We start from the raw sequence: 23,997 nt of genomic DNA, 5'->3' as shown, positions 1-23,997 counted from the left end.
TGATATGAGTCATGATCCCAGACATCTTTGGTCTGGCTTTCATTCCGATCCGTTGCTTTCTTCGCAAGTTATACTTAATTAAACAGAAAACTTAATTTTTTTCGGCAATTTAAACCCACTTCCCCTTGTTCTATTTGAACTGGGGTCTTCATATCAAAACTTGATTCGTGTCATGGTCTTAGGTCTCTTTGGTTCAACTTTCATTCAGATTCATCACTCCATTTGCAATTTACTCTGAATTAAACGAAAAACTCAACTTTTTCTTAGCAGGTAAAACCCCCTCCTCCTTGTTCTATTTGAGCTAGGGTCTTCATCTTTCAACTTAATGGGTCTCATGGTCCTTGGCATCTATGGTACAATTTTCATCCAATCCGACCGGTGGCTATCCCGCTATACTCGATTGAACAGACGGACGGACAGACAGACAGACGAACGGACCGATTTTGCGACGTCTTAGGTAGCAATGTTGGCTCATTGGATCCCAAAAAAGGAAAGGTTAGCATAGCATCATCCAGGCTTAATCACCTATTTGGATGGTGGAAAAAAAACCCATCAAGATAGACTTTTGAGATCCGTCTGTCCGTCCGTCCGTCCGTGCAATCGAGTATAAGGGTAGAACCGCCGGTCGGATTGGATTAAATTTGAACTATTTGGATGAAAATTGAGCCTAATTAGGGCGAGGGTGCTTTGTTATATAAAAATTAAGTTTTTCATTTAATTCAGTGTCACTTGCGAATGGAAAGATGAATTTTGATGAAAATTAAATAAAGATGCCTAAAAGTATGATACGCACTGAGTTCTGAGATGGAACTTATTCTTCCCATCATGTTTCATCCCTATCTCTCCACTCAAAGCGTTTTCCAAGATTTCCGGTTTCCAAGATTTCTGTTTCCCCCCTCCAACCCTCTGTGTCCCCGGATTCGATTCAAATTGAAATGGAGCATCTGAGACATAAGATTCTTCTATATATCAAGTTTCATTAAGATCCGATCACCAATTGGTAAGATACCTCGATTTTCACGTTTTCCAAGAATTCCGGTTTCCCCCTCCAACTCCCTTTCCAACCCCACTCCAACTCCCCTCCAAGTCCCAATGTCACCGGGCCTGGTCGGGATTTAAAATGAGAGTTCTAAAGCACAAGATCCTTCTAGACATCAAATTTCATTAAGAGCTGATCACCCGTTCGTAAGTTACAAATACCTCAGTTTTTATAATTTTTCCGATCCCCCCTCCCACTCCACCAAAGAGAGTGGATCCGGTTATTTCAGTCACCTATCTTGGACTTTGCTTATTCTTTCCAAAAAGTTTCATCGTGATCTCTCCGCTTTAAGCGTTTTCCAAGATTTCCGGTCTCCCCTCCCCCTAATGACACTGGATCCGGTCGGGATTTAAAATAAGAGAACTGAGTTTCGAGGTCCTTCTAAATATGAAATTCATTAAGATACGATCACTCTTTCGTAAGTTGAAATATCTTTTTTTTCTGATTTTTTAGAATTAACCCTCCCCCCAACTCCCCCAAGGAGAGCATATCATTCCGGTTATGTCAATTCCGTATCTAGCACTTGTCCTTATTTTTCCCACCAAGTTTCATCCCGATCCCTCCACTCTAAGCATTTTCGAAGATTTTAGGTTCCGCCTTCCAACTTCCCCTTCACCGGATCCGGTCGGGATTTAAAATAAGAGCTCTGAGACATGATATCCTTCCAAGCATCAAATTTCATTAAGATCCGATCACTCCTTCGTAAGTTAAAAATGCCTCATTCCTTCTAATTTTTTAGAATTAGTCCCCCGCCCCCAAATCCCCCAAACATAGCAGATACGTTCCGGTTATGTCAATAACGTATCTAGGAATTCTGCTTATTTTTCCCACCAAGTTTCATCCCGATTCCTCCACTCTAAGCGTTTTCCAAGATTTTAGGTTCCCCCCTCCAACTCCCCCAATGTCACCGGATCTGGTCGGGATTTAAAATAAGATCTCTGAGACACAATATCCCTCCAAACATCAAATTTTATTAAGATCCCATCACCAGTTCGTAAGTTAAAAATACTTCATTTTTTCTATTTTTTCCCGAATTAACCGCCCCCCCCCAGATGGTCAAATCGGGAAAACGACTATTTCTATTTTAATCTGTTCCGATCCCTGATACACCTGCCAAATTTCATCTTCCTAGCTTACCTGGAAGTGCCTAAAGTAGCGAAACCGGGACAGACCGATAGACAGACAGACTGACAGACAGACCGACAGAATTTGCGATCGCTATATGTCACTTGGTTAATACCAAGTGCCATAAAAACGATGAATACTTAATACTTGATACTTAAGTAAAAATTTGGAGTACTCGTTGCAGCACTGTCACAGACAATCGATCAAACCCTCAATCAGTCACTCACACTCGCTAACTCACTTACACTTACTTATCACTCACTTACTCATTCGCCGTCACTCTTACACTCACTCACTCCCTAAACCCCATTCAATCATTCATTCTCATTCGCAATCATACCCAGATGGAAGAAGTGGTCGTACAAATTTTCGAGCGAGCTCGTTCCATTAGATATCGAAAGTTCTCGTGCCGTTTTAAGAGTCAAAGTGACCTTAGGGCAATTAGCCCCTCCAATGTCCTCTTTTCCAATAATGCATCGGATAAAATTTTGAGATATTTATTTTGTTCAATGTAGTCCAAAGATCAGATAACAAAGCTCCAGGGTCAACACAGCCCCACCAGAGCCAGGGGCAAGTGATTCAGTTACACCCAGGGGATATACAACGCTTTTATGGATTGGAAGGTCACATAAACTTTGAAGGGAGTTCTACCTCGTTTTCAAGAGTCAAAAGTGATCAAAGGACAACTTGCCTCCCACCCCCTATGTCATATAACAATGCCTACGGGGTTGACACAGCCTCCAAGGACCAAGACATGGGGTGTAAGTTACACCCCACGGCATAGGTTTTTATGTACGGTGGGTCATGCAAACTTTGAAGGGGTTCATTTGATTGGAAATCGGAAGTTCTAATGCCCTTTTTAACAGTAAAAAGTGATTAGAGGGCAACTAGACTCTCCTTTCACCCTCTTTTCCCCAAATATATCTGATCAAAATATTGAGATAGCCATTTCTTTCAAAATTGGCCAAAATTCATATAAAATCCTTCCAGGGTGGACAAAACCCTTCAGAGCGCGGGGGAAAGGGTTGTAAGTTATGACCCAAGGCATATGAGGTTTTTATGGAAGGTGTGGTCGTACATACTTTGGAGGAAGCTCTAGTGATTAGAAATCGAAAGTTCTAATGCCCTTTTTAAGAGTCAAAAATGATTGAAGGGCTACTATACCCCCCTTACAACCTCTTCTCCAAATACACCTGACCGAAATTTCGATTTTTTTTTCAAAATGATCAAGCTTAAAACGAACAAACTCCTAAAAAACAAGAGCTTTGGTACTGCCCCCTTTACTAACTTTAAAAACCTGAAACCTACTGCGTCACTGGCGCTTCACTGAAAACGAATTATATTATAAAAATTTTCTTTTGTAGTAATAAGAACAATCAAAACAAAAATTCCAGTGAAATGAAATCTTGAACTGATGAGCTTTCAGCAATTAGTATCATTATATATCAAATGTTTCAGATTCATTTTATTAGTTCTTTCCAAGACTTTTCAAGACAAATATAGTTTCCGTAAAGCGTCAATGCCGCAGCAGGTTTTATACTTTTACAATTAGGGAAGGAGGCAGCTATTTTAAGCTTGATCTGCACATTAAATTTATGTTTTACTCATTTTAAGATTTATTTATTCATTTATATTAGTCCATGTTGTGTGTTTGTTTGCTACTTTATTATAGTCTGTTCGTTTTTGGGTTTCATTTAATCTTTAATAGAAATTTAATGTTCACTTCAAGTTTCAATTATTATAAATTTTTATTTCTGCTGATCTTAAGTTTAATATGGCCTTTACTTTTCCTTAAAGAGCTTCTTTTCCGGACAGTTTTTTTTCAATTAATACACAAAACAAGCTCTGGAAGTCAATGAGTCTTTAAAATAGAAATACATCTTACAGTACACTCGGGATCAGTTACATAGCACAAATCCCCCGACGCGGACGTTGGGCTCCAAAGGTGGTCACCATTTATTGCGTCAGCTGACCAATCAGGGGTTGATCTTAATACACGTCTTTCCCCAGTATCTGACTGAATGATAACCTCTCCAGTAGCGGATTTTCTGCAAAAAAAAGGCTGATAAGTTTGTACATCTTAATTTAACCATTTCGCATTCTTTCAACTGATTTTTTTCTATTTCTACTTTTGCTTTTTTCAAATCAAAAAAGAGAAATCTAGGTAAATCGAATTGCCAAAAACCATTCAAATGTGTCTCAAAACATCAAAATCAACAAGTGTTAAGTCCAAACGCTTTTTTCTGTGTGTTTGTATTTGTGTGCAGTTAAACGTTACTGGGTTTGACCAAAAAGAACGATATTTGCTATGATACAGTGACAATTTAAAAAGGTTACATACAAATGTCAACAGTTCATGATGCCAACAACCCACAATGCCACTTCTTCTTTTTTTCTTTTTTTTTCATTAAAATTTTTTTTTAATTTTTTGCAGGAAATGTATTTTGATTTGAAACTTCTTGTCATTTCCCATTTCCAAGAAAGTTATCCTTAGCGTCAGGGGCGTAATTTGTTATGAGGCAGAGGGATGTAATCTTTTTCCAGACCCCGGTTTGCCCCTTCACCCCAGTTGAAATTTAGCATCTTCAAAAATCTCGTCGAAACTAAAATAGGCCTATATAATCTCGCAAAACATATTTTCTTGCTTAAAACGAGTTTCTGCATTCTTGGCTTTATCAAATCCAGTCTCTAATGTGTAATTATTGCAATATTGGAAAGAAATATCAATACATATAATTTTAGAATGTGAATAAGAATGGAGGGAAACATGATAATCTGATAAATCAAAACTGGCTGCAAAAAGCATTTCATTGTTTAAGATTGTCTTTCTGTATATACTCTTAGAGCTATATCTGGGGCCTTCAGGGGGTGGGGGTATATCCCGCCCCACCAATACATATACAGTCGACTCTCGATAATTTAAGACTCGATTATCTGAATCCCTCGATGATTAGAACTTTTTTCGCAGTCCCTAAAAAGAAACTTGATAAATTAAAAAAGAAACACCTTGATAAATTAGGTTTTTAACGAGGACATCTTGGTTATTGGTATAAATTCGGTTGGATATAGTTGGTAGAAGGAGAATGTGAAAACAACAATTTTGACCTCTACAATTATGATTGAAAAAATCCTGGAGTCAGTTCTGCTACCTTAACTGCTTAACTGCTACCACATTACTGCTTAAAACCGAAAACAGAAAACCTCGCAGGGCTAGCGGAGTCAAGAGATTTAACAGATACCATTCTCTTAACACAAAGTGGTTACTTCTACCAAACTGTGATGAGCTTACCTTTGAGGATTTTGTTCACATGGACATTGACATTGCAGTCCATGGTGCTCTAACTGATGCCAAGTAGTTGACTTTTCAAGACGAGGAGGAGGAGAATAAAAAAGAAGAAACACTTACGCCAGTCCATCACCATTGAAAATGGATTGGTCAATGCAAAATGGAAGTTGTTTCATAAAAAAAATCAAGAGCCAAGAGCTCATATGGCACTTTTGATGAGGTCGGTACCTAAAATGTGACGAGGTGCGGACGAGGTACGTGTCGAGGTACGGAACCGCAAAAGTTGTCCGTCCACACAACATAACTCTCGAAGGAAACGAGATATTTAGATGACACTTGGTATGAGGATTTTTTGGGTAAAGAGTAAGGTCGACTTCGTAGATGTGTTTTGAAGCCTACATTTAAAGATGGGGGAGGGGTTTTAAATTAAGAGGCAAAAAAAATATTTTCAAAGAGCTATTGTGATAGTCGTTCGATCCAAACTGAAAATGGGGCATCTAAGACACGAAATCTTTCTAGACATCAAGTTGCATTAAGATCCGATCACCCCTTCGTAAGATAAATATACCTCAATTTTCACGATATCCTCTCCCTTCAGCCCCTCAGATGGTCGAATCAGGCAAAAGACTTTTATTAAGTCAATTCATGCAGGTCCCTGAAACACCTGCCAATTTTCATCGTCATAGCACGTCAAGAAGCACCGAACTCGTCAAAGCACTAGAAATCCTTCCAACTCCCCCAAAGAGATCGGACCCGGCACGGTTAAGTCAATCATGTATCTAGAACTTGTGCTTATTCTCAAACTCGCCAAAGCACAAGAAATCCCCCTCAACCTTTAAAAGAGATCGGATCAGGTCCAGTTATGTCAATCACGTATCTAGAACTTGCGCTTATTCTTCCCATCAAGTTTCATCCCGATCTATCCACTCTAACGTTTTCCAAGATTACCGGTTTCCAAGATTTTCGTTTCCCCGGATCCGATCCGGTTTTGAAATGGAGCATCGAAGACATGATATCTTTCTATATATCAATTGTCATTAAGATCCAATAACCCATTCGTAAGATAATCACACCTCAATTTTCACGATATTCCCACCCTCAAGCCCTCCAGCCCCATCGAATCAAGAAAACGAATGTTATCAAGTCAATGTTATCACGTCCCTGACACGCCTATTAATTTTTATCGTCCTAGCACGTCAAGAAGCACTGAAGTCGCCAAAACACTGGAAATCCCTGTCCCAACTCCCCCAAAAAGAGCGGATCTGGTCCGGTTATGTCAATCACGTATCTAGGACATGTGCTTATTCTTCCCACCAAGTTTCATCCCGATCTCTCCACTCTAAGCGTTTTCCAAGATTTCTGGTTCCCCCCTCCAACTCCCCCCAATTTCACCTGATCCGGTTGAGATTTTTAAAAAAAGCTCTAGGACACGAGGTCCTTCTAAATATCAAATTTTATTTAGATCCGATCACCCATTCGTACGTTAAAAATACCTCATTTTTTTCAAATTTTTCTGACTTAACCGTCCCTTCACTCCCCCCAGATGATCGAATCGGGGAAGCGACTATTTCAATTTAATCTGGCCCGCTCCCTGATACGCCTGCCAACTTTTATCGTCATGGCTTATCTGGAAGTGCCCGAACTAGCAAAACTGGGACTGACAGACCGACCGAAACTGCGATCGCTATATGCCACTTGGCCGACAGGCAAGGGCCATAAAAAATTATGGATTAATTTGCAAAATAATTTCTTCAATCGTATGGTTTTGAATATACCCCATATACATAAGTGATTAAGAAGTTAAATAAAATAGGTGATGAATTTTCAATAAAGCCCTTGTTTATTTGAAATTCTTCCTTGTTCCTTCTTGATTATTTGAACTCATGTTATTTTGAGCACCTCGGTGATTCTACTTTTTCCTCTGATCCCTTTTGAGTTTCAAATCATCGAGAGTCAACTGTTCTCAAAGCGCTATTTGAGGATAATGCATAATACATTCATTCGGCATTATGAGGTATTATTTCTAATATAATATTTATTTATCAGCATTACACAAAGAAAAAAAAAACACAAGCTGAGAGATTCATCACCGGTTATCTTGGAAAACTTTTCTAAAAAGGATGAAACAAACAGTGTAAAATACTAACAAATTTACTTTTTTATCTTTGCTAACAATCTGAGAAAGCTGGATCCTTGAGGGGGACTTTCAGAAAGAAAATCATTTGTAGGCATCACTGGCAGTATCCAGCGATCAAAATTCTAGCTCTGGGTAAGATAGTTGATGTCATTCTTTTTTATAAATAGATTTTTCTTAATATTTCTTTCATGTTTTATAATATAATATTTTCTTTTTTTAAACAAAAAGTGTAAAATATAATATTTATTTATCAGCATTATACAAAGAAATAGAGAAAACACAAGTTGAGAGTTTTTTCTCTTTTGTTTTGAATCATCATTAATGAATGCTTTCAGTTTCATCACCGGTTATCTTGGAAAACTTTTTCAAAAAGGATGAAACGAACAGTGTAAAATACTAACGAATTTGATTTTTTTTTTTTTTTTTTTTTTTTCTTAGCTTTGCTAACAATCTGATAAAGCTGGATCCTTGAGGGGGAACTTTCACAAAGAAAATCATTTGCAGACACCATTGACAGCATCCAGCGATCAAAATTCTAGCCCTTGGAAACATATTTGATATCATTCTTTTTTATAAATGAATTTTTTTTTAATGTTTTTATACTATAATGTTTTCTTTAATGATTTTTGTAATTATGACGCAACATCACTTTTTGATAATTAAATCCTTCGGTTTTAGGTGAAGCGTCTCGCCCCAAGAACTCCTCTTTTATGACGTTGTCTAATTTTTATTCGAGACCAAATAGCGCATGAATCGTAAGTGGAATAGCAGTACAGATGCAGATCAGAACTACCAGTGATATTGAGTTCAAGTAGCTGTCCTAGATAAGAGTTCAGAAAATTTATCAAACCTAATTAACATCACTATTGAATGAGTGGTCACAAACTTTAAAAGGGCTAGCCTAAATGGTTTCAATTTTAACTTGAAACCAATGGACACCTTTTTCGTTAACAGTTTTAAAAATGATTATTTATACTATTCAAAGTGGCATATTCCAAACTCATTAGGTACATTTTAATTTCATGTTGACACTAAGTGCACTGAATGAGTTTTTGCACAAAAAAAATCAAAAAAAGAATTTGTGTATTGATTCCTTGGTTTTTACAATTTACAATGTTTATTCTCAAGCTATATGTCAGGATATACCAATAACCGAGACTATAAGACAGACCTAAAAAATATATATATATTAAGACTGAGGGTAGAATAGAGACGGTGTGGATAAGCTGCTATTCAATAGCATACTTACTCTTCACCCTCCTTAAAAATTCAATTTTTAAGGATTTTAGGACCATACTTAAACCCAGAACAATATTTTATGGACCATACTTGAACACAAAATTTTTTAATCTTTCTAACGTTTTGATGCCTGCCTACAAGGTGGTCAAGTTTTGTGCGATCACTTTTGACTCTTAAAGAAAGAACTAGAACTTTCAGTTTCCAACCAAATGAACCCCTCTGAAGTTTGTAAGACCACCCCTTCTATAAAACTCTATATGTCCCTTAGGGCATACCTTATAACACCTGCCCCCGAACTTTGGGGGGTTGTGTCAACCCCGAAGTAAAGGCAATAAGGCTCCAATGTTTTAATTTTTTCTCCAGAGGGGCTTCATATGAAAGGGTGTGGTCGTATAAAGTTCGGAGAGGGCTCATTCGATTGGAAAGTTGAAGTTCTAGTGCTCTTTTGAAAATTCAAAAGTAATTGGAGGGCAACAAGCGCCCCCGCACCATTTTCCCCCAAATGTATCTGATAAAAATTTTGATATAACCATTTATTAAAATAGTTCAAAGATCAGATACCAAAAACTCCAAGGTCAGCTCAGCTCCCCCCCCCCCCTCAATGCCATTTCCAAAATGCATCCGACTAAAACTTTGATATAGCTATTTTGCTAAAAACCGATAAAGTTTCCTTGATCATTTTGTTCTTAATTCAGCTGGAAATCCAGCTTGTCCCTTCTATTCTGCATACATTGGTTGATCATGTTATATTTCTCTGGCCCAGTCCAAACCCGCTGTAGCTCTAAAATTGACTTCACTTAGCCCCGGATTCAAGAGGCGTTATACATCCTTTATTCATTTATTTACAGACATTGAATTAAGTAAGCTCCATCAATTGATCTAATCCATTTTCTCTCTCTATTTGGCGCTCAGGCTATTTTAAAGTTCCTGTTCTGTCCCAGATATGGTACACAATCTTTTCCCAATCATAGAAAAAATTGGAAATAGATATTTTGATATTAAAATTGTGTTAGTGGCAACTTGAATCCTTAAAAAAAATTCTACAAATAATTGGTTATCAATTACAGTAAGAAAAAAAATAGAAATTTTCAGCTTTTCTGTTCTCTGATAGTATTTACTTTATTTAACATGACAGTCTTTCAGCTACCGCAATTGGCTTGTGTTTTTGTGCATATTTATAGTTATTTGTACACAAGGTGAGATAAAAAACTTTTAATGTTTCCGTCGCTTCATCCACAGTTGACAATAAATTCAAGTAATGTACAAGATAAAAATTTAGGCTTTCATCCACACCAAGCCCTACCTATGAAGAGTAGGTAGGAGTGCCCGCAGTGTCATTAAGAAATGCATGCAACGTGGAGAAAATACCACAAACATTAATAATGACAATTCTAGCTAGGACACTAATGGCGTCATGTCACGAAAACTATGTAAAAGAGGTAGCATCAGGTTCTTTCAGGACAAGGCAAAAAGCGGAAGAACACCACTCATGGAGAATGACGCCGAGCTACAGAAACTGAAAGACGCCCATAGGCGGTTTTAGGAGAAGACAGATGGGACAGTTACCCAGGGCGCAGAAATTTTAGGGGTGCAAATTTCGAATAAATAATCTAACGGTTATAAGCATTATGTAGTTTTTAATTTTTTTTATTAAAATAAGATAGAGGATGCAGTTAATAAAAGAAAACAATGAATAAATTATAAATCAAATAATAAATAAAGACAATTAAAAATGCAAAATAATTAAATAATAATAATAATCAAATAATTAAACAATAATAACTAAAATATTTAATAGGGTTAACAAATAACTAGGGGACTAATTATTAATTAATTAATAATTTGATATTAATTTTGTGAATAAATGAAAATTTTGTTAGAATTTGGGCTGAAAATTTTGTGGTATACAAGGGGATAGGGGCGCTAGTCGAGATTTTGCCTGGGGCGCAAGGGAGGCATGAACAGCCACTGAAGTGCCTTCAGTGGCAGTTCTAGTCTAGACATCAGCCTAGACATGGAAATGCTTCATGAGCATCTTTTACACAGTGAAATAGCTAAGTTTTCTTTCTGCAAGATATTTGGATTTGTCCTTATCGGTCTTCCTCAAATTAACTTTTTTATGCTTTGCCAGGTTTTTAAACGTTACCAATTTACTTTTTTCAGCGTTGCAACAACGTCCGTGAGAGATAGCTATCCACTTATCGGGTCATTTACAACGGAAATGACACCAGTTTCGATATTAAATTTTCATCTCATAACTGTTGTCTATACTTCTAACTGCTACTACTAACAACTCACCGCAGCACCAAGCCGCCTGAGGCAAAAACAGCTACGTACGCTCCTCCTCCGTCCCAATCTATTTAAAACTTCCCTCTTTCTTATAAACTAGGACAAAATCCTGACTATATATCTCTTAGATCGTAAGTTTTAGTCATACTCGCTACCTGAACCACTTTAGTGTGTCACTGGCAACTGCCAGCAACAGGCACCACATACGAACTACGAATTATACGAATACGACAAATTTTGCTAACAGGGGTTACTTTCTTTTATAATAGCTAACGATAATAATAATCAAGGTTTTTGTTGCCTTCGTTAAATCATCGATTTATCGTATGCAACATTTAGGTTTTACTAAAGAAGTTATCCCAACAAAAACTTTTTCTTCATCAGAAGGTTTGACTTAGGTTGGCTTAGACTGTAAAGCAATTCTCCCTCTCTACTTTCCCAAGTAACCGCCCTGTATCAGGAACACGAGTGGCATGAGAGGAGAGGGAGTCAGATACACCCCCATGACTCTTATATACTTCCTATAATCTCATGTATGTTTCTTATTGCCAAAATTTTGCTTCTTTTCTTCTTCTTCTATTTTCTTAAGAGGAGCTTCCCTAATTCGTAGAAATAAATTCTATGTACTAAATGATACTACGTATCATTGAAATTTTAATGCCATTTGTAACATCTTGCCTGTGTGAAATAATATGAAAAAAACTTCGTTTTCTTAAAGAGTTAAAGAGGCTGCGTCCCAAAGTCGAACCTTAAAACGTACAGGAATTAGAAGAGGCAGTTGGGGGGCTGCCGCCCCCCAAACCCCCAGCTTTTAAAGACTCTTTTGTACAGGTTTTTTTTTGTGGGGGGACTTCATTGTTACTAGTTACTAGTTTTGGCGCAATGGTTCTCCTGTCCTCTTGTGTTTAACATTTTTCGAAGTTATTCCAATTATTCATTCATTTCAATTTTTTGTTAATTAAAAGAGGGCCTTTCCGAAGCCAAGAGCGGGGGGTTAGCAAAAAAACAAAAAACCTGTACAAAAGAGTCTTTAAAAGCTGGGGGTTTGGGGGGCGGCAGCCCCCCAACTGCCGCTTCTAATTCCTGTACGTTTTAAGGTTCGACTTTGGGACGCAGCCTCTTTAGCTCTTTAAGAAAACGAAGTTTTTTTCATATTATTTCTGTACGTTTTTCTACAATCCATGGTGGATGTAATTTAATAATTCCTGTACTCCTCGTACAGGAATTAGGAGAGGAACTTGGGTGGCTGCCGCCCCCCCCCCGCTTTTAAATCATTGTATAAAATAGAAAAAAAAAATAGATAGAATGACCGAAATGTTTCTTTCGCTCATAAGAAGCTAATATTCTGTTATCTCTCAAATGATAAGCTGTCCAGGTGTTATCAAATTTTTTTTGATGTTGTGAAAAAAAGCCACCCGTAAGGGACTTGAACCCTTGACCCGAGGATTAAGAGTCCCACGCTCTACCGACTGAGCTAAACACTTGCATGTGTGTAAATATAACTTCTCAATAAATTTTAAAAATTTCAAATTAACATGGGCTCTTATGGAGAGAAATCCGTTAATTAAGTAGCTAATGCGTGGTTTCTGGAAAACAGGGAAGGAGTTATCGGATCGAGCTGAAATTTCGCGGATAAGCTCCTGGGCCGTAGGGGACCTTAACTTGTGAATTTCAGCCCGATCGGACAACGTTAAAAGGGGGGGGGGGGGGGGGGTTGGAGGGTCGAAACTTTCGGGGGGTTAAGATTTTCCTACGAAACTTTCCAGGAAAATTACTCGGAGAATTCCGCATCGAATGAGTCTTCGTACACCCAGATCTGATGTCGGATGTGACCTGTAGGCGTCTAGGAAAAAAAAGTAAATGAATTTTAAGTGGCTATGCGTGGTTTCTGGAAAACAGGGAAAGAGTTATCGGATCGAGCTGAAATTTCGCGGATAAGCTCCTGGGCCCTAGGGGACCTTAACTTGTGAATTTCAGCCCGATCGGACAACGTTAAAGGGGGGCTGGGGTTGACGAGTCGAAACTTTCGGCCAGATTTTCCCCATGAAGGAAAAGTTGGAGGAAGATGAAATTTTGCAGGTTTCTTAGTTGGAGCTCGGGCTACGAAATGCATCCCTCCCCATCCCTCTGCGACCACTGGAACCGAAGATCGCTTAACATTGTCGTGTGTCGCCTCTTTATAGAGGCACGAGTGTGCCTCCTTGACTGGTTTCAAACAGTTCGTGGTAACGAGCTGTAGTAAGGAGCGATCCGGCTCAATGGTAACCAAAACTCTAAAAAAAAAAATTTTGATACCAATAGTTACATCAAAAGAATCGCATTTTAATGCTAATTTTAAATATACAAGTTTCATCAAGTTTAGTCTTACCCATGAAAAGTTACGAGCCTGAGAAAATTTGCCATGTTTTAGAAAATAGGGGGAAACATCCCCTAAAAGTCATAGAATCTTAACGAAAATCACACCATCAGATTCAGCGTATCAGAGAACCCTACTGTACAAGTTCCAAGCTCATATCTACAAAATGTAGAATTGTGTATTTTTTGCCAGAAGACAAATCACGGATGCGTGTTTATTTGGGTTTTTTTTCCCCAGGGGTGATCGTATCGACCCAGTGGTCCTAGAATTTTGCGAGAGGGCTCATTCGAACGGAAATGAAAAGTTCTTGTGCCCTTTTTAAGTGACCGTGGAGGGGGCGCAGCATTTTCTAACATTATTTAAAAAACAAATGAAAAATAAATATGAAAAAGTTTTTTTTCAACTGAAAGTAAGGAGTAGCATTAAAACTTAAAACGAACAGACAATATTACGCATATAAGGGGTTCACCTCCTCCTAATACCTCACTCTTTACGCTAAAGTATTTTAAGTCATTTCAACTATTTATTCTACGGCCTTTGTGATTCAGGGGACAAAATTTAAGCTTTAGTGTAAAGAGCGAGGTATTAACGAGTGGGCAAACCCTCTCATATACGTAACAAAAACATACGAATTTAGAAGTTTGTTACGTAAGCTAATTCGTAAGTTACGTATATCTTTTACTAATGAAAACGTTCGTAAAAAACTGAAAATTCTAGTTGCCTTTTTAAGTACCCAAAGAATTAGAGGGCAACTGGGCCTCCTCCCCCCTCCTTTTTTTTCATAGTCATTCGATCAAAACTATGGGAAAGCCATTTAGCCAAATAAATAAATATACAAATTTCGCTTTAATTACTCATCTGCGGAGAGCCGGAATCAAAACATGGATTAACTAAAAAATATTCAGAAGTTAAATGAAAAAAACAAGTTTTTTAACTGAAAGTAAGGAACGACATGAAAACTTAAAACGAACAAAAACTACCCCGTATATGAAAGGGGCTGTTCCCTCTTCCATGCCCTGTTCTTTACGCTAAAGTTTATAGTGTTTTAAAAAGTAGAGTTGAGAGAAAGAGTATTACTTTAGCGCAAAGAGCAGGGCGTTGAAGAGGGAACAGCCCCTTTTATATACAGGGTAATTTCTGTCCGTTTTAAGTTTTCATGTCGCTCCTTACTTTCAGTTTAAAAAACTTTTTTATTTATTTCTACAGTAACCTGTCTTAAAAACAAAGTATCGACCTCGCTTAATGATTGAAAAGGAACTGAGAACCGTGATTTCTTCAATGATACCACGGTTTGAGAAAATTTGTGCTGAAAAACAAGCTCAACCGTCGCATTAAATTTTTATGTTGTAGAAGTATTAATTACATATTCTTTTTTGTTTTGTTATTATATTTCTTATAATAAATATATTATATTCTTACATAATATTGTAAATTATTTTTTGGCCCATTAAATAAATTAAAATATCAGTTGTGTATTTATGAAATTTGATTTTTAGACAAATTAACGGGACGCAACAATTTGTGTTTTAAAGGGGGCGCACCAATTTTTTTAAAGGAGGGCACCGGTACAAAAAGGTTGGAAACCACTAACCTATGCAGATTTGAAGTTCAAATCGTATTTTTGGGTATGCCTTAAGTCACCACGGATCCATCTTATCAGAAGCCTTCCGTAAGGCCCGGGGACAAAAATACTGACTCGCAGTCCTAGAACGTGCAGAGCAAATCCACTGCAAATGGAGTTATAACAACTAGATAGTTATGGGAGACGATTGTGTGCAATGTTTGGAGCACTAAAGAGAGCAGACAAACCAAGGTATTCTAATCGGAAGACATGCTAGAAATCAAGGTGGATAAAAAAAATTTTTATTGAAATTTTGTAAATAAATAAAACAAATAATTAAAAAATTGGTATTGAATTTTTAAAAAAATCTGAAAAATTAGGTGTGTCAAACTACAACAAATTATTGCCAAGGGAGCATATTATAACGCACTTTGAGGTGAGAAACAGGACATGCTGGGCATTGTCTCAATAGAATATATTGTTTGCAGATAAATCATAATGCTAATCAGTATTCTGTCGTTATTTCAATTCAGAACAAAGATATCAATCGAGTAAGTTAATCATAGGACAATAGCGATTCCTATCGTGAAAGTTATTTTTTGCACACTACCACTTGTGCATGTGAGCATTAATCACCAGGAATCGGAACAATAGGATGTTAATTAATCAGCTTCAAGCTCAAAATGGTCTTACCTTGTTAAAGTGCAATTAGAATATGCAATAAATTCAGCACTTATGATGGGCATTAAGGTCAGTTTTACATTGTCTTTGAAACAAATAATTCAAATATAATATTTAAATTTGAAACATTATAATAATATTTACATGTCAAAAACATCAACTATCATGAAATCATGAGATTTCTATGATTTTTCGGGCAATTGTCTTTGTTCTTCACATACTTTTCTTTTTTATGGCTTTTCCAAATGAAAATAAAAATTTAAATTATTCTTACAATATTCTAGCCTCGAAGTTATTGACTGACCGGAAAGGCAGATGAAATAGAAGAATCGTCCTTTTCCAGAACGTCAACTAATCATGGATTCCTGATATTATTACAATTCCTACCACACTTCCCAATATTTTTTTTATTTTTCACCCTTTTTTTGTTTTCTTTTTTTCTTTGATAGTCTGACCTCAAATTTATTGATTGAATAGAAAGGAAAAAATAAATAGAAGAATCCTTCTCGTGTCCAGGGGGGTTTGAAAACCCACCCACTCCTCCGAAATGTTTGCCCAACTCGTAAAAACGTAACAAAAATACATATAAAAAAATTTTAAAAGTGATGGAAGGCATTTAAATCATCATTACGGTGTTCTTGCATCAGATGCATTGTTTGACAGAGTGGAAAAGAAAACGAAATAGAGGAATACATTCTCCTCCAGAACATCAACACACCATGCGGAAACGGGACTATGACAGTAGCAGTCCCCGAAGCCACGCCGAAAACCGGCGGCACGCCGCCGGAAATCGTGTAGCGCGCAACCACCGAAAAGACTTATGCGCACCGACACTGCCGCCGGAATTTTAAGCATCGAATCATTTTCTGAGATTATTGAGAGGCAAATATAGCTAAGTTTGCTTTCTGCAAGACATTTGGATTTGTCCTTATCGTTCTTCATCAATTTAACTTTTTTTATGCTTTGCCATGTTTTTAAACGTTACCAATTTACTTTTTTCAGCGTTGCAATATCGTCCATGAGAGATAGCTATCCACTTATCGGGTCATTTACAACGGAAATGACACCCCCTTCCCCACCCAAACTGTTTTTTTTTTACATACGTACATGGAAACATGTACAAAGTGAAAGAACTAAACTTATTTACAAATTCTTTGTCTTCTTAACAGCCTTCTCGAAAAAATTCAGATTTAAAATAGCAATGAATTCCTTAAAAGATTTTGTGATTTAGACGAGGTTCTTGATTCTGATGCTCACTTGCCCATTGCGCAGGTTGCTGATGATTTACCTCCTATGTTATGAAGATATGAACAGGGTTTCCTAGACCTAGGAAGACCTAGTTTCCTAGACCTAGACCTAGGGTGTTCTAGGTCCCTAGAACAGGGTTCCCCCACAAGATGGAATGCAACATATAGTATGGTGGAAAGTATTACTCAATACAAAGGCCCTCTGGCAAGTGTTTCTTTGTAAAATTAGGAAACCTGACCATATTCTAAATGATGAGGAATATGAACTGATGCTTGGCCTTTCCTCTCTAAGACCAAATTTTTCAACTATACCCGAGGCTATTGAGGGGGAATTCCTTCCCACCCTAAATGTTTCTCTGCTCAGTCGGGGCCTCCTAAAAGGTCACCTTGAGGAGCAACCTAAAGATAGTAGCTGTATTTTGCTTCTGAAAGAAAATGTGAAAAACAAGTTTGATTTTCGCTTTCCAGGGGATGATCTGATGATGACAGTTGGACTTGGACTCCGAAATATTCAAGATAGACGGAATTGATGAGCGTCTAAACCCTCTTGATGGTTCACTGACAAGAAGGGAATTCTGGTTCAAAATGGTTAAGCTTCTAGTGCTGGATGCTGACATAAGGTACTTTAGTACATCTCCTGTGAACCGAATTTTCCTAATCAACATTCCAGATCCCTCCACTTCAACTTGTGGTGAACATTTTAGTGCAGTAGAAATTTTTTTGTACGAAGAGGAGAGGGCCCTCGAAAATCCTGAAGAGGAGGCTGTAATCTCGTGTGCTCTCAGAGGATCAGTTGTGTGAATATGGCTAGTGGGTTTTCTCAGAAGAGCAGAAACTCTAAATGTCCTCATGATCATACATGAAAAAAAAACGAGTCTGCTCGATCGAATACTGTGTCAGAATGACAATGCAGAACAAGATGAAAATGATGATGTGATTAAGCGTCAAGTAGATTTATATCAGGGCTTGTCATGCAATGCCAGGAGATCAAAAGATCCTGCCCCAGTTGATGAAATCAATCCAACCATTGCCTTCTGGAGAATATACTTTACTCAGCTGCCATGGATTGCAGCTATGGCAGGAAAAAGTTCTATCGTTGCCGGCAAGAAATGCCGCAGCAGAAAGGGTTTTCGGGGGTGCAGGACTGATTGTTGCTGCTAAGCTCTATGCTCTCTATGTTCAACTAAATGATTCTTCTTCAGGAGAAAAACTGGTTGAAATAGATGTTCCGCAAAGATCAGTTCTGGTCCTATATTATTCTTGATATTTATAAACGATTTACAAAATTCTCTAAATAATTTTTTTTTACAGAATACATGAACTAACGGTTAACCCACTAATGAAACAGTTTTGCTTTTTGCTGGTGACACAACAACAATTATCACAGCTAAGACAGCGCAGCTGCTTGGGAAGTCAATGAGGGAATCAGTTGATAAAATTGTGACCTGGCTGAGGGTAAATAAACTAAGGATAAATATAAGCAAGTCTAATTTTGTCATTTCTCAGGATCGTGGGACTTTTACCCATGGATAAAGGAATTAAATACATCTAATGGAGTTATAAAACGGACTGTTTCTTTTAAATACCTTGGGAATGTAATTGATCAAGCTTTATTTTTTAAGCAGCATGTAACTTTAACTAGTAAAATTCTGGCAAGAAATCTAGGTAAAATAAAGAAACTCCAACATTTTTTTCCTAAATCTGTCCTCGGCCATCTTTATTTTTCTCTTATACACCCATATATACTTTATAGTTCAAGTATTTGGCTCCCCACTTTTCCATCTATCCTTAATCCAATAAGAGTTTTACAAAATCACGCAGTTAAGCTTTTAGCAGGGATTCCTCCTCGTCAGTCTGTTCGGGAATGTTACCCAACCTTGAAAATTTTGTCAGCTGCGGGCATCAGCGAATTTGATGTTTTGTGGTTAATTTTGGATTACTGCAGGATATTCAATCCCGCTGTTTTAGTCATTTATTATGCGTTAGGTCTTTTGTACATTCACATGATACAAGGGGTAGTGTTGATTTAAGCGTACCTAGAGGAATTTCTTCCTGTTCAGGTTTTTCTGTTTTATATAGAGGTACACTGAAATGGAATAGTTTGATGAGTATTACAAGGAGTATTGGAGACCCCGTTATATTTCGAAAAACCATTAAGGAACTGCTTTTTGTAGAATTTGAGTTTTGATTCATGAATTTTTTTTATTGTGGGGGTTATGATAATATGTAATTCCCAGAGGAAAAGTAAAGTAATGATGTTTTTTTTATCTATAGTTGAGTGTGGAGGTATTAGTGGTGTTGGTAGCCTAGTGTACTTTTATTTTACTCATTTTTCTTTCTCTATCTCCCCCTCGGACAAGCTTTGCTTTTTAGGGAAGGTAGTAATCATTTTTTGTTTATTATCTGTTTAATGAATAAATCCTTCTCTCTTACTGTATACTGCTAAGTTCTATATTGGCCCCACACCGTGGAAACAAGCTTATTTTTCTACATAATAACTAAAAGCTTGTCAAAGCTTTAAAGGAAAGTGATAGCGTTTATTTCTAGCTAACTGTTTGAATTATTTATTCTGACTCCTTAAACTGCCTGAGAATTGACAAAATAGGGAATTTAAACCTTAATTCAAGTTAAACTCTGAAATTTAAAGCCAGAATTAAAAATTTTATAATATATACTGCTTTTCTTTATGAGATGTTGCCTCTTTTAATATAAAAACTTTTCTTTACAAAATGTTGCTTCTTCTTTTTTCTAACACCTGGGAACGAACTGTTCTTAAAGAACGACATGCTAAGTCTTCTGAAAATTGGCTGAAAAAAAACTAATATTAAATCCTATACGTTGAAAAGTAAAACTTTGATCGTTGACCCACACTTTGAAACTTTGATTCACCATGTTCAAGTGCGTCCACAACGCAGTACCTTAATTTCTGAGATTGGGAAGGAGAATAAATAGGCTCTTTCGAAAGTAAAACAGTTCAAAATAGGGATGACACCTTGTTATTGACAGTGAATAGATATAAAATTATTTAACTGGATATTTCGAACACATATACAGTGTTATCATTTTACTGCTGATGATGAACACTGTATATGTGTTCGAAATATCCAGTTAAATAATTTTACATCTATTCACTGTCAATAAAAAGGTGTCATCCCTATTTTGAACTGTTTTACTTTCGTCATGGAAAGGCAGTGTGGTCTTCGAGGTTATCTAGGCTCTTTCATTCTCAAAGAAGTTGGTTGAAACGTTTAATTTCAAAACATTTATCATATCACCCTTAAGCGAGAGGATTCAACCTTGAAGCAACGAGAAATAATAGCTTCAGTAGCGTAGGTAGCGTGCGGTTGAGGGGTAGGGTAGTCAAAGAAGTGGAATGTAGGTTGCAAGACCAGGAAATTAAGACACAGAGTATGATATAAACTTCAGATTCCCTCGATGTTTCATAAATTAGCCATGAATTTATGGTGCAAGTACATTTGTCTAATTCAAGCTTTAGAGCTGAATTTAGATTAAACTTTAAATTACCTATTTTGTCGGATTAATTCGAATATCAACCACTTTAAGATCTCGCTATCGATCATTTGGGTTAGAAGAATGTTTGAAGTTAAGATTGATATCTCGTCCTTATTTTGTCCAATGTTCGGTCATGGTAATGAAGCTAAAAAGGAATTGTGGACAGAATTCTGATAAAAACTGATATCAATTTAGTTTCAAAAATTTTTAGAAGTAGCCAAAAAAGAAAATTCAAAAAATAGAACAAACACCGATTAATTGACGGCGCGCCGCTAAAAAAAATTTCGGCGCCGACTATAGTGTCATAATAGTGTCCAGCTTACCAGCATAATAGTGTCCGCCACCGCTGAATTTTATTTCGGCGCGGCTTCGGGTCTAGACAGTAATACACAGGGTTGATGGTAAGTTTCCAAGCAAGAAAAACTTCCAAGTTTCTTAGCCAAAAAATCAGCACTGATACATTTAAATCATCCCTATGATTTTTTTACTTATTTTTTAAATCAAATGTATTGATTGAGTGCAATAAAAAGGAACAAGGATTTATTTCTCTATCTAAATTAAATAAGAAAAACTATTTTTTTTAACTCAAATTAAGGAACGACATTAAAACTTAAAACGAACAGAAATTATTCCGTGATGGTGAGCTTCTAATCGATTTTGCACTCTCAAATAACCTAGTTATTGGTAGGAGTTTGTTCCAACACCGTGATATCCACAAATATTCCTGGACCTCTCTAGATGGCATCACCTCATTGACGTACATTCACATAGAGGAGCTGATGTTGGGTCAGATCATAACCTGATGATTGCCAAATTCAAAATCAAACCGAAGAAAAATGTTAAACAAGTCACCTATCCAAACCCACCTTTTGACTCGGATAAAGTATTTCATAGCAGAGTAAAAAGAAACTTCGTAATCGAACTTTCAAATAGATTCGATTCATTTTCAATGCCAGAAAATACAGACCAAGAAGAACTGCGGGAAATCGCGAAAAACTCCTTCCATACGGCGGCGACAGAAATACTGGGGTACAAGAAACGCCCCAAAGACCAAAGGCTCTCTGACCGAACTTGGAATCTCATAAGGGCGAGGAAACTCATAAAAAACACCTTTCTTCAAAGCCAAACACAAAGCCGTTAAATCTTGAAAAACGCACTCTACCGCGAAGCAGACAAAGCCGTAAAGAAGTGCGCAAGAAATGACCACCACACCCTGATCAAGATCAAAGCCAAACTTGCTGAGGAAGCAGCCAAGAGAGGAGATTCTCGAGCCTTATACCAAATCACAATTGATATCAAACAGTTCGTGGTAACGAACTGTAGTAAGGAGCGAACCGGCTCAACAGTAAACGAAACTCTAAAAAACGGAATTTTGATGCTAAAAGATACATCAAAAGAATCGGATTTTTATGCTGGTTTTAAATATATAAGTTTCATCAAATTTAGTCTTTGTCATCAAAAGTTAAGAGCCTGAGAAAATTTGCCTTATTTTGGAAAATAGGGGGAAACACCCTCTAAAAGTCGAAAAGTCCCCCTAAAAATCACACCATCGCAATCAGCATATCAGAGAACCCTCTTGCAAAAATTTCAAGCTCCTATCTACAAAAATGTAGAATTTCATATTTTTTTGCCAGAAGACAGATCACGGGTGCGTGTTTATTTGTTTGTTTGTTTTATTTTATTTTTCAGGGGTCATCGTATCGACCAAGCGGTCCTAGAATGTCGCAAGAGGGCTCATACTAACGGAAATTGACAGTTCTAGTGCCCTTTTAAAGTGACCGAAAAAATTGGAGGGCACCTAGGCCCCCTCCCACGCTCATTTGTCTCCCAAAGTCAACGGATCAAAATTTTGAGATAGCCATTTTGTTCTGCATAGTCGAAAACCATAATAACTATGTCTTTGAGGATGACTTACTCCCCCACAGTCCCTGGGGGAGGGGATGCAAGTTACAAACTTCGACCACTGTTTACATATAATAATGGTTATTGGGAAGTGTACAGTTGTTTTCAGGGGATTTTTTTGGTTTGGGGGTGGGGCTGAGGGAGGGGACTATATAGGAGGATCTTTTCTTGGAGGAATATGTCATGGGGGAAGAGAAATTCAATGAAAAGGGCGCGGGATTCTCTAGCGTTACTATAAAAAAAAAGAACAATGAAAAAATAAACATGAAAAAGTTTTTTCAATTGAAAGTAAGGAGTAGCATTAAAACTTAAAACGAACAGAGATTATTACGCATATGAGGGATTCTAAAAAATACTTTAGCATAAAGAGTGAGGTATTTAGGAGGAGATAAATACCTCGCTCTTTATGCTAAAGTATTTTTAGTAATTTCAACTATTTATTCTCAGCCTTTCTGATTCAGGGGTCATTCTTAAAGAATTGGGACAAAACTTAAGACTTAGTGTAAAGAGCGAGGTATTAACGAGAGGACAAAACCCCTCATATACATATACGAAATATTGGAGGGCAACTAGGCCTCCTTCCCCACCCCTTATTTCTCAAAATCGTCTGATCAAAACTAAGAGAAAGCCATTTAGCCAAAAAAAAAATTAATATGCAAATTTCACTTTAATAATTTATGTGCGGAGAGCCAAAATCAAACATGCATTAATTCAAAAACGTTCAGAAACTAAATAAAAAAAATTGTTTTTTTAACTGAAAGTAAGGAGCGACATTAAAAATTAAAACGAACAGAGATTACTCCGTATATGAAATGGGTTGTTCCCTCCGAAATCCCTCGCTCTTTGCGCTAAAGTTTGACTCTTTGCCACAATTCTACTTTTTAAAACAATTACAAAATTTAGCGTACAGAGCGAGGGATTGCGGAGGGGAAAACCCATTTCATATACGGATTAATTTCTGTTCGTTTTAAGTTTTAATGTCGCTCTTTACTTTCAGTTAAAAAAACTAGTTTTTTTTATTTAGTTAATCGTTGGAAAAAAGCATACCGTAAACGGTACGCTTCCGTCAACGGTACATTTCAACTATATATTTACGTGATTTGAACCTGCCATGTCCCACCTCAAATAAATTCTTGCGTATGTCCTTGAATTCCTATCCAGTAATTCAAAACAAAAAATGCCCTAGCAGATAATAAATCCCGAACAGTAATTTTTCCAGGAGAAAAAACATTGCCTTAGTCTGTAATAGATACCAGAAATCCCCTCTACAGACAGTAAAGAGTTTAAAGTATAGATCTACATTTAAACTAATTTTCTTGCTGAATTGAGGTTTCTTCAGTACATTATTCAGTCTGTTTGAATTTCATTAGAAAAATATTCCTGAGGCAAGAAAATTGTTCTCTCATAAGAATTGAATTTCAAAGAAATTTCCCAAGAGATCAATACACTAGTTGAGATGTACAACATCTCTCTCTACCTAAGTTTTATTCAAGTCAATGCAAAAAAAAAACTTCCGAATTTTTTAATTAAATTCAATAGCCAAAGGAGAAAGCATTTGTTGGTAGCAATTACGGAGCAATAACGACGAAGGGACAAAATAAAACGATAAGTTTCAATAATCA

The 23,997-nt window shown here is 37.0% G+C and overlaps 1 protein-coding gene across 6 annotated transcripts in view; it reads right to left on the bottom strand.

The window, feature by feature from the left end:
• Window positions 1–23,997, bottom strand: part of LOC136025260 (eye-specific diacylglycerol kinase-like) — a 266,512-nt gene that overhangs the window by 209,970 nt on the left and 32,545 nt on the right. For all 6 annotated transcript variants that reach the window (XM_065701114.1, XM_065701112.1, XM_065701109.1 and 3 more), the window contains exon 2: window positions 4,050–4,212. In XM_065701114.1, the coding sequence (XP_065557186.1) occupies window positions 4,050–4,212 (163 nt within the window). The remainder of the gene's footprint in view (window positions 1–4,049; window positions 4,213–23,997) is intronic.

The sequence above is a fragment of the Artemia franciscana genome, chromosome 3, assembly GCF_032884065.1.
Source record: "Artemia franciscana chromosome 3, ASM3288406v1, whole genome shotgun sequence".
Taxonomy (NCBI): Eukaryota; Metazoa; Arthropoda; class Branchiopoda; order Anostraca; family Artemiidae; genus Artemia; species Artemia franciscana.
Note: the sequence above shows the minus strand (reverse complement) of the source record. Positions and strands in the feature narration are given on the sequence as shown.